General features: G+C 35.8%; 1 protein-coding gene across 1 annotated transcript; it reads right to left on the bottom strand.

Moving 5' to 3' along the window:
• Nucleotides 1–579: 579 nt before the first annotated feature.
• LOC142539110 (large ribosomal subunit protein eL37x-like) lies at nucleotides 580–1,823 on the bottom strand. The gene is made up of 4 exons (XM_075644394.1): nucleotides 1,684–1,823; nucleotides 1,412–1,547; nucleotides 943–1,044; nucleotides 580–829 (listed from the first exon to the last, which is right to left on the bottom strand). Exons 1-4 carry the CDS (start codon nucleotides 1,684–1,686, stop codon nucleotides 783–785), a joined length of 288 nt encoding a protein of 95 aa, XP_075500509.1. The 5' UTR covers nucleotides 1,687–1,823; the 3' UTR covers nucleotides 580–782.
• Nucleotides 1,824–12,703: the final 10,880 nt, after the last annotated feature.

Genomic DNA, 12,703 nt, shown 5'->3' with positions numbered 1-12,703 from the left:
ACAAGCTCAAGGCAATTCTTGACCGGAAACAAAATGACACCATCGAAGTTTAGAACGTTGAAACTAAAAGATAAAAAAATATGCTGCTATCAAGAAGGTAGTATATTTAGATTAAAAAAAATCAAACACTTGTAATTTATGCTACGACATAAAAAAAACTGAAAGCAGCAGCTGCCTTGGGACACTGAATGGTGGTGTCAGAAATGATAGTTGCTTAATGGTGAATAAGTTAGATCGACACAAACTACAGCACGCAACTGAACTCACATCTTATGATTCTCATATTGCAATAACTATCATTTTCTATGTCATGTTGATAATTGAGTGTCACCATACAAACTGCAGAACATAATTTAGTTCCTCTATTTGACCTATACATTACATCAATGACAAAGCTAGTATCAATTAACCCATAATTTGAAATTACAAGCACAGACTGCAGTTAAATTCCTAGATAGGTGAATATAAACACAGATAATATTATATCAATTCCTCATAGGAAATTAGAAAACAAATATGCAACTGATCTCAACACGAACTATAAATGAAACAGTTGGAATCAATTTCAAAGACACGGCAGCTTGATCAAGAATCATAAATTGCACAAGATTGCTGCTATCAATTGTATGGAAATGCTGAAGCAAGTAAAAATAATCATCACGCTAAGCATCAATAAGTAAGACAAACGACAATTAATTTGAAGTTTCCAAAGTTCACTTGTTCTTTGAGTTTCAAAAAATCAATGAAAAGTACAACCAAGACTGCCCTCGAAATTATGACATTCAAGCAGAGGCAGCCGCACCCTTCTTCCTTGGTGCTGCTTCAGTACCTAAGAACCCATTATCATATAGCCAATGTCAACAAACAATTAAAGAAACAAAACTACTGAACCACAAAACCAAAAAATATTCCAGTGTAAGAAAAATGCTATAAAGCTCACACCTTCTCTAAAGTTGGTCTTGAATCTGCGGGGAACATGGCGTAGGTACCTCATGCGCCCACTTCCGGTAGTCTTTCGACGAATGGCCTTAACACTCCAGTTATCTGGATGCGAAATTTAGGCAAACAACAATCATTTTCAATCAGCCATTAAAAGAAGAATCTTTATGATTGACACAAATGTGACGTGTTAATTTATTAAAGAACCCTTGTAAGATGCATTTTCATCTCTTTTCTCAGATAGCAAAATACTTGCACATATATAATCAATTAATCCAAATCTACCTCAACTATTTTACAGAAGCAAGTACTATCAAGGATACTTAAATCTAGAGGAAAATCTGACGAAAGCCGCAACTTTTTTCAAAAAGTAAGCGTTTCTTTAGTCATTTCCCCAGTGAATCTTCCAACCAAACGCAGCCAAAATGTCCTAATGAAAAAATTTATAACAAAAAGAATCAAAAAAATATACATGTCCTCTTGCGAGCAGCAGGGTATGCACACGCCGAGCAGCGGCTCTTCTGGAGGTGAAAACTTCGGCGGCCACACCTTACACACAGTGTGTGCGTCTTGTTTCTCCTCTTCCCAAAGCTCCCCGTTCCTTTCCCCTAAGGCCATCACAAGCAAAAAGTATGAAAGATTAAAGTAATTCATCCATGCTCGATCCAAGGACCAAAGATCGGATTAGAACTTGCATCCATATCCATACAATACATACGTATAAGGATAGAAATTCAAACTTACCATCGACTATGGAGAAACCCTAGATTTTTCCCGTGCTCTGAAATTGAAGGGAGCTGCGGCTACGAGTGCTTTATACGGGAGTACGAAGCAAAGTGAAGAAACTCTCCGAGGGTAGGGTTGGGCATTGCAATATATTGGGTCTAAACTGAGATTTTGGGCTAAACATGAAAATATTTGGCCCAACAAGACTTCCAATAATACTCGTTGTTGATTTGTGTGTGTTCACTCTCCAAAATGTATAACATGGCACATATTTATCTAATTTTTCATTTTATTGATTGAAAAATGGAGGAAGAATAAAAATTATACTTTATTAATCAAATATACAAAATTTATTACATGATAAGTTTGTTTTCACGTATAGAACATTTTCCAGAATTCTAGACAGATGTGCCTGAAATCTTTTATTCTTAAACAAGAATGTACGTATAATAAATACTTGGAGAAACATGAGATATAAAAACAGAAGAACTTTTCACTCCTCGGAAGAAGACATCAACCTCGAAGATTACATTGGTGAAGTTGGAATTCACAATATAGATGTGTGATGAAATTATAGTTAGAAATTGTGGATTGTAAATATATATTGTTTATTTAATTTGTGTATTATATAAATTGTGTATATAAAATATGATGCAAGCATGACATGGAAAAAATTACTATTCAAGACTCCAAAAATAGGTTTATAAATTGAATACAAATCCACAAGGTTGAAGGAAATTTTTTTCATTTGAAGAAAAGAAGAAACCAAAACATTTCTTTTGACTTCCACTTCTATTTCCTTAGTTCTCCACTTCCAAAATATTGTATACCATTGTCGAAAAGTTGCATCTCCTATAAAGATTCATAAAATTTGAAATCAAACCGTCTATTTTCTTTAAATATTAATATATATAATTTATTAGAATCAGATATTTACCAATTAAGTCAAAATTTATAGATATTAGTAGAAGCACAATTTTATTTCCTTTTATATATGCAGCAACGTATTGCCACATAATTGGCGATTGTTGGACATGAGGTTGTTAAACCCGTAAATTCAAAGAAGTTTGTATTTTTACGTTATGTTGTCTCTTATCATCTTATAGAAATCAATCTTATCTTTTAAGATGTATTTGTTTTATGGCTCACATAACCTACATTGTCAACAACGACTCGGTCATCTCAGTACCTCTCTCACCTCAAATAAATTTAATAAATATAATGAATATTTTGTTAGTAAACCAATGAATACCACTAACTTATTTTTATAAATACTTTTTATATTAATTCAAAAAATATGATAAAAGTGTCAGTTAAACACAGTGATTTTTATATGAATAAATTTATGTTAATTGGATCGAAAAAATACTCTTTAAAACAATAAATTATTAATTTAAAAATATGATACAAGTGTCAGTTAAACATAGTGATTTTTATGTGAATAAATTTATGTTAATTGGATCGAAAAAATACTCTTTAAAACAATAAATTATTAATTTATCGATTAATTATATCTCTAAATAATAAAAATTTCTTAAACCCAACATTATCTCAATATTTTTAATTTATTGAGATTTTACTGGAGATATTTTTTAAAATTTCCTTCTTAATAGCATGTAGATATCTACAGATTTTAATATATTGTGTTTTGTTAATATAATATAATAATATGATTTTATCGAGAGATATGAAATAAGGTGCATGTAAATTAAAACAAATTTTAGAAATGATAAAAAAATAAGATAATATTTTTTACTTTTTTAACGGGAAATTGTTATTTGAAAACCGAACCGAACCGAACCGAACCGAACCGAACCGAACTCTCCCTTTAGTTTTGAGTTTTCTATGGTATAGCAATAGAGTTTCAAGCAGTCCCATCACCAAAGGACGAGGTTTTACCCGAAAATCATCAATTGAAAAAAAATTGTACGTAAAAGCAGCATATTTAAAATCTCAACGACCGTACACTTAATTTTTTCATTAAGTTGCTCTCAGTATGAGTATAAACGAACAGGGATATATATTTTACAGCAACTGTCATGTCTGATCAGGTTAAGTTCATGGTCAAACATGCACCCCATGTATTCAGACCAATGATTATCGTTAGATATATAGTAGAAATAATACTGATGCCACTGAAATTGGTACACTTGAGCGGGTCTGAGCTCAAATTACATTAGATATATCGTAGAAATAATACTGATGCCACTGAAATTGGAACACTTAAGCGGATCTGAGCTAAAATCAAAATGGACCTACCATTACCAAGAGTTCAAGCCCACAACCCCTAGCCCTATCAGAAATCCGAACCCACCAAAGGGCCGAAATATCCGAACCTGCCAAGGGGTTGGGAATTCTGAGCCCTAACGTGACCAAATGGTATGAATATATTCTCATAAATAGATAAGGGTTCAAACAAATATGGGATTCGGGTAAATCAAATCAGGATAAGGCGAGAGTCCCAGCAGCCACAGCCTAGAATTCTAATGTTTGAAATCTCCTATCTTAGGTAGGACTCTATCTCGGCAGGAGTTCTATCCTGACCAGAAAACTAATCTCCCCATCTACAAGTACCAGGTAATTGTTACAGTTTTACATATTTACGTTCTCCTGCTCACTTAAGCACTAGTATATTTCCCTATTAAGTTTGTTCTTCGGAATGATTTAAGCACTGGAGGGGTCATGTTGGAAAACTCTCTATTGCCCTCTAACCCTATTTCTGTCTTTTTAGAACCAGAGATCCGACCCGGCCTAATCAACTGTGAAGATTTTAAGATCCGCTCTCCAGACCGAACATGAGGTAAAACTTTGGTATCAACAATTGGCGTTGTCTGTGGGACATTGAAGGAAAAGAGATAAGATGGTGATTAAGGAAGACATAGTCAATGGAAACGAGGAAAACAGAAATCATAAAGGTAATCAGAGCCTCACGATGGCCGAACTAAAACAGTTAATTACAGCCACCGTGGAGCAAGTGTTGGCCAGGCGCGAAGGAGGGGGTCTGCCCCCACCACCTTTAGATCAGAAGACACAACTGGCCGAGATGAAGAAGCTGAGAGAGGAGGTTGAGCAATTGAAGGACAAACGGAATGGAAATCTCCCTCCCCCAACTCGAGCCATACCATTCTCCGCTGAGATACTGACTGAAGAACTATATAAAAACTTCAAATTCCCAAATATCGCATAATATGACGGGAAGGGAGACCCCGAAGACCATCTAGCGTGGTTCGAAAACGCCGCACTATTACATCAGTATTCGGTCACTGTCAAGTGTCTGATATTCCTTACAATGATAATAGGGTCAGCGCTGTTAGAGTAGGTGCCCGTCGAGCCAAGTGTTGGCCGAGGGTTCATGATGAAACTCTATGTATAAACAATCTTTATGAAACGTCTACCATTTTTATTGTTTTAAATGTACTAGAATTTTTTTTAAAAAAATCCTACCCACTAGGTCGAACCCTCAATATCCATGAAAATATTTTTATAAAATATTTTGCACTACTTTAACAATAACCATCAACCAACTAGAATTTGAAATACCAAAGGAAATGTCAAAACATGAAATCGTCAATTGTTTTACCAACCTAAAAGTAATAAATTTGAAAAGTATAGCACATACTAAACCTATCAAAAATCTTTCAAAAGCATAAATAAATAGTCGTAAGATCTTTAACGTAAATCATGAATCATAATTGCGGAAAAGTAGAAGCGCTGGTCCTCAGGTTGTGTGCACCTTCAGTCCAGTCAGTTCATCCATCAAGACCTCTCTCAAACTCACCTGCAACCACCACACCTAGTGAGTCTAAAGACTCAACACACCATAATCTTTATAACAAATAATACGTATAAAATCGCATGCAACAGTGAAAATACTTTTACGTAAAAATAACTTTTTCATGACATGCAAACATAAACCTTCCTTAACCTTTTCCTTCAAAATGACATGACATAAAACCTTTTTCATGATCATAAACATTTTTCTTTTTCCTTTATTGAATTCAGATCGTTAATTGTGACTTTCCTCAAACCTCAAAAAGTCGATGGATCCATCTACATGAAACCGCGGTACTGGGCGGCGGGGGATACCAGCAACACTCTCACCGGTCAACTGGGCTCTGACCTATCCTCTTTCGAATAGAATACGATCGTCGGAGCTCCCTCTGTGGCCTTTTCCCATAAATGGGCTCCCTTTGGGCCTTCTCCCATCACGATATTCCTATTCTTACCTCAAACCTCATACCTTAATAGTCACAATTACTTCACTTCCTTCAATGTTTACATTCTCACTACTTTATAAAAATCATGCATAACATAACCTTTTTGTTTTTGAAACCAAGCATGCAACATGTCTTTTAAATGTCTTCATTAAATCATAAAAATTAAATGGGCATTTAAAACTCATAATTTCATTATGTAAAATTTCATAAACATTTACAAATAATCATAATATCATAAAAACAACATTTAGAGCAGTGCCATGACGTTTACTAATTTTAGGTGTAAGAAGACTTTTTTACCCCTGGACGTGACATTTTACGTTTTTGACTTTTTTCATGATTTCATTGACTCTAACATGTCCCAAATAATTATTTAAGCTTAAATTAAATTCTCACAATTTTATTTAGCTTAAAAACTAAGCTTTTTAATTAATTCATGATTAATTGTTTTGACGGTGTTTTAATCCCGAAAAATCCCAAACTTTAATATAAAATTCCTAAATTCAAAACTTAGTCTTTTTATATTATTTTAGCCCTTATGAACCACCACTCGACCCCCGTGAGCCGTGTTTCGATTTATTTTAGTTAGGAAACCCTAAAGTGACCTACAAAAGTCCCACCCGAGCCATGTCCCGATTTTGTCGAGCCACCCTCGAGCCAAGTTGAACCAAACCCTGACCAACATTCTTAGACACCCTACTGGACCTTAGGAACCCCTAGGAACCAGCCCCAAACCAAAAACAAAGCCCCTTTGCCAACACCATGCAACGGCCGAGAGATGCAAATCTCAAGGACTCTAGTTTCATGCACTTAGGGACCTAGCCGACGCCCCACCACCCAAACCAACCTCTAGTGCACCTTCTTAGGACCCTATTGAGACACCCTAGCCCAGCCCGCGAGGCCTGGACCGAGCCCTCAATCCCCTGCAAGCCGCGCAACCCCTGTGCAATCCTGCACCATGATCTCGGGGTCCTCCCAGCCCTCTAGCCCGAGTCCTAGCTTGGCTAGGACTCTCCCCTTGACTCAACCAGACCCCAGGCCAGCCCTGAACCCAAGCCAAGGCCAGCCCTCCCCTTAACCATGAAACCCGAACCCATGAAACCTTGACAGCCGAAATTTCTTCCAGCTTGGTTTGCTTGTTTTCCTGCGACAATGGTGATTAGGGTGAGTGTGTTAGGACCTTAACTCATGTATAAACATCCCTTGTTCATCACCTAAAATCATGGCAGCCTCTTTACATAATAAAACACGAATTTAAATAATAGAATCATGAGTTTACCTCTTGTGCATGCCATAAATCCGAAAATATTAATATGAACACATACTTTTCATACAAACGTAATTAAAAATAATACTACGATGTGATAGACGAGAAAAGGAGATGTATGACGTGCCTTTGTATTTTAAACGCATGATTAAACGTTGACGACGAAGAATGGAGCAAGACCTTGGCTTGATTCTACCTTGAACCCTTTGAAAATTCCTTGAATATGCTAAGTTTGTTGTCGTGTGTGCTGTGAGATTTGGGAAGAGAGTTTTGAATTTTTTAATGAGTGGGAGGCGTGAACAATGGTAGGGTTTTGGGGTGTTTTATACATTATATAAACTAAACAATTCTCTAATCAATGCTTTAGGCCCATTAGGTAGGTAAATAGGCCCATTAGTGCTTAATTAAGATTTAATTAATTTATTAAAATGGTTTTGATAAAATAAGTTTGTGAAATTAATAGCCAGGTTACTAAAAAGTTCGTATTTTTTGTTGAAAAACCAACACCGATAATATTTATGTCCCGACGTATAAAATCACCTCAAAACCTCATATTTTCAAAAATATGAAAAAGCAACACTCATATTTTAAATAATTAAAAACAATTATTTAATAAAAACATTTTATGTTTTTCAGCCCTCGGTCTCCGTTCTTTGATCGCCATTTGAATAATCCTTAAAAACACAGTTTTATGCATGATGATAATAAAATCCTATTTAATATATAATGATGCATGTCACATAATTCATTAGCAATTAAAATCATTTAATTACCCATTTTTTCATATTCCCTAGATTTGCATGTCGTTGGATTATGTCGTCTTAATTTTGGACCCTACACTTTATTTTAATAATATTTGAAATGATTGTTTTGGCTCATCTTTATCTGTATACCCATGCTAGTTGTATAGATAAAATCCTTGAATATACAAATAGTAGAAAGAATATGAGATGCTCATATGATGAGTATCATGAAACTCATATTTGCAAAAATGTATATTCTAAACAGTTCCTAGTCGATTCAGCCGCAGCTAAGAAGGATATAGGCCGCTCGAGTTTGAGACTAGTATCTGCGATTTGAGTACCATGTTTCATTGGTAGGGGACATTGTGATGTCCGAGCATGCAGATAGGTGCTCCTGGTAGAGTGCACTGAACAACCCTCCATAAAGGACTTTCCAAGTGGTTCTCACTTATCGAGTGGAAATGTCCTAGTTTATGATTGTACACCATTAGTCCTTATGATCCGAGACAATATTGAGACTCTATATGCTAGCATTGCACTTTGACTTGTTTACCGACTTATGTGGGGTCATCAGGTGGCAAGGTTGAGTGTTTTGTCGAAACATATAGATGTCGATGCATTGTAGTCGGGGATTCATCGCTTACCATCGGGTATGGATATCCTATGTGTAAGTAGTTTGAAATCTCTGATCAGAGTATGGTGGTAATTATGAAAGGGGTTTCATAGATTACACCATCGATGCAACTATGACATGACACATAGTATCGATTCTTTGACTGTAATGTACCGTACTTTTAAACTATTTAAAATTTGCGGAAAAATTAAAAATTTTCTTAAATAAGAAATGAACATTCGAAATTGGATAAAATGAATTGCTCATCTTAACAACCGTTGTAACGAAAGATCTCATAGTAAAGTTTGCCAAAAGTATTTGCTTAAAATCTTAAAACCAGTAACATAAATCAGAGTACTTTTAAACGTTTCATAAAACTTAAAACTTGGCGGTCCTCGGGTTTAGCCTCCCGCTCAGTCCAAGCCAGCTCACTGGTCTACATCTCTCGTCTCTTCAAACTCATCCTCACCTGCATCGATCAAGTCTAGTGAGTCTAAAGACTCAACACGTATAAACTGGAAGTAACGAGTAATACGTAATAAAATCACATGCATATTTAAAATAGAGCGTACATACATGAAACTTGAACTTGCATACTTAAGAGTTTGAACATACATACATACATAGAAGTACCATAACCTGAAACTTTTCTTAAACATGCTTGCATACTTGTACATACTTGAACATACATAACTTCATCATTTTGCGTGGATGCATGTATCAAAGCAAGTGACCCATACATAATACGCCTGATCAGACTAAACCACAGTACTGGGCTGACAGGGAAGATCCAATGCCACATATATGAGATCCTCGTTCATGCTTTAACGGGTGGATTGGTCCCTGGTCATACTTTACCGCTTTCCAATCCTGATCTAAATCAGTTCATAATTTAACGGGGTGGAGAGGACCTCGGCCACGTTCACCGACTTCTAAACCCATTCATAAATTGGTCACAAGACATTTAGTATACCTCAAAAACTTAAAAGTATTTTCTTTACACGTCGAACATACTTACTTGGTGTTGAGGGATTCGTTGGATCTCGCTTGGGGCCACTGCTGCACATAATAATATGAGTTTCAATACTTATCTTGCATAGCTTAGACGTATAGTCGTGCTCACACCCAAAAATGACAATTTTCTTATGATATTCTAAATCTCTCGGGGCTCGACCTCATTTAATCATTGTACTAAACCATGAAATAGAATCCCAAAACAAATCTCAAAGGGAAACCTAAATATTCCCAAACAGGAGATACACGGACCTCGTGCCCAGGTCCGGCTCCAGGGTCCATGTAGGTACTGTAAAATACATGTGAAGAAAAGGGAAGGCACGAACCCCGTGTCTAGGTCCGTGCATGGGTCCGTGTAGACTCTGCAAAATGACACTTCGGAAGGAACGAAGGCACGGACCCCGTGTAAGGGTCCGTCTACAGGTCCGTGCACCTACTGGAAAAACACACTGAATGAAAAACAAAGACACGGACCCCGTGCCCTGGTCCGTGTGGGGGTCTGTGTACCCACTGTGAACGCGAACCAATGAGATTTCTTATACTTGTGGCTTCCACTCCCTAACTCGATCATCCCAACCGTGAACCGACACCTCGAGACACATCCTAGGGCACTAAGCGTGGACTCCAACCTGTGCAATTCATCAAGATTGTCTCCAAACTCAACAAGCGACACAAAACGACATAACCCAAATTTTCGACACCGTTTTCATCATACGACTTCTAATGCATTCAAGTGCCTATCGACACTAATCGACCCATCAAAGATAATACCAACACCATCCTCAACATACCTAAATGCAGCAGCGATCACCCGTTAATCCTCAACGAAGCCTGCAACAAGAAATTCTTAAGAACTCATCAGTAACACATTTTCAAAAAACGCAGTTTTAGTAGTCCCACGAAAAACATCATAACTCACTCAATATTTATCCAAATATTTCGAATTTTATATCAAATCGAAGGTATCAAAAAATTATACGTTTTTTAAGTTGAAAGTTTTCCCAAAATCTCGACCGCAAAATCGCAGTATTTAAAAGATCAGTAAAAACGATATTTGAGATCCCAAAAAATGGTTTCAAAAGTGATCCAAACGTGATTGCTCAAACTTCTACACATCACACATGTATTTTCTCACATAAAAACATCGCAACACATAATATGACTGGATCGATGTAGGAAAAAAAGAATATACACGCCTTTAAATTTTTAACGTTACCGAAAAGACGACTCCGAAGCGGAAAGAATGCGAGAGACGATCCGGGACGAACGTGGCGCTAATTTCTTTGAAGAAAACTCTCGAAAAGGTGCTGGATAAGAAGGGCAGGGGCGGCTGCTCTCTCTTGGGAAAGAACCCTAGGTTTTCTTCTCTCAAATTAATAAAAGTTGAATGAAATATGTGTGTGTGTTGTGTCGTGTAAGTGTGTGTGAAAATAGGTGTGTGTGTGTGTTTAGGTAGTAAATTAGGGAAATAAATTGCTTAATTATTAATTATCAATTAATTTAATATACTAACTCTCCCTTAATTATAATAAAATCTCTAGATTTAAAATAACTTGTACAAGTGTCAAAACTTTTAAAAGTTTAAAGATCATAAAATACCTCATAAATAATTTGAGTTTTAAAAATGATAAAACCAAATAAATTATTTGAAATGACCCATCCTTAACTTAAAATAAAACACTACGTTTAAAATTGCCAAACTCGTCGCCGGTCTCTTCTCCTCGATCCCGTATCGGACGATCGCCTGAAACATGAAACTCAAAAAACATTTAACGTGCATTACATAAACATAATTAATTTAAAATAATGCATTTAAATAAATCATGCATGGGTAAAACTCATTTTAAATTAAAATAAATGATTTAACCATTTAAATAAATGCATGGATTTTACGTGTACTGATTTTGGGCTCTACATTGACAGATCTCAATATACCGATAGTTGTCGAATCGGTCGGGATATATGAGTTGAAGGGACCGTACGGTACGCTAACCATAATTGAATGGTTCTTGCAGGCACTATAATTTGATACCTAAGGAATCATGTAAGCGATGCTGTTAGGCGTTTAACATGATTGGTTGGATACTATCAGACTTGAGTTCTGACGTTCTTATTATCAAGGAGTTGATAATTAAGAATTGACCAATTGGGGTATGCTCATATAAGGACATGTTTAGTCCCGAATCAAATTGAGATGTGAACCCACTGTTAGTTGTATCATTGAACCATTGAGGGCCACACAAGTGTTAACTTTCTAGATCTCGTTGAGAAGTAAAGATAGTTCAATGTATTAACGGCTTATAAAAGAATTTATAAGCGCAAGGAAAATTAGAAGTATGACTTCTATAAGGGGAATGTAACTTTTAATTTGAGGAAGTGTTCCTAAATTAAAAGTTGGCCAAACCTATAATGTATTTGAAAATTGTGATTTTCATAAACATTATTATGGACTAAATTAAATTAATTCAAGTGTTGAATTAATTAAACACTAGTGGACCTAGTAGAGTTCAAATAAATAAATTAATTCAAGTGTTGAATTAATTAAATAACATTGGGCCTTGTAGAGCCCAATTAGAGATAATTATTAAACTAATGGGCTTGAGTAAAATCAAGTAAGGTTTAAATGGTCTCAAATATGTTTGAGATATTTAAATTAAAGTCCATGGGCTTTGTAATTGTTACAAGCCCAAACAAATTGCATGCTTGGAAGGTGAAGGGTTGGAGGCAACTTTTGAGTTAATGGCATGGCATGCAAATGCAACTTTTTACTTCAATTTTTTCCACAACCAAGAAAATGTCCCCCCTTCTCTCCAAAACCCATATGGCCGAAATTTTCTCTTATTCATTCTCATTTTTTTTATTCTTCAAATGTTGAAGATTGCACTCTCTTCTCAAAGAAAAATCCTCTAATTTTTCTAGTGAAAAATTATAAGAGATCTTCCTTGTTGGTGGTGGGCTTAATTTTGAGCAACGAGTGCTCAAAGGAGGCTTGAAGATTTGTCTTGCCATTGAAGAGCGAAGTTGTTTACAACTTAGTTGGAGCCATCATCAATCTTTTAAGATTGATAGGTATATTTCCTAAACACACTATGAATTTCATCTTTGTGTTTATTTTATTTGCTACACACTATAGTTTAGGGTGCTTCAATTTCTTGCTTGAAAAATAATTTTGAAACTTCCGTTG

The sequence above is a fragment of the Primulina tabacum genome, chromosome 3 (assembly GCF_025594145.1).
Source record: "Primulina tabacum isolate GXHZ01 chromosome 3, ASM2559414v2, whole genome shotgun sequence".
Lineage (NCBI taxonomy): Eukaryota > Viridiplantae > Streptophyta > Magnoliopsida > Lamiales > Gesneriaceae > Primulina > Primulina tabacum.
Note: the sequence above shows the minus strand (reverse complement) of the source record. Positions and strands in the feature narration are given on the sequence as shown.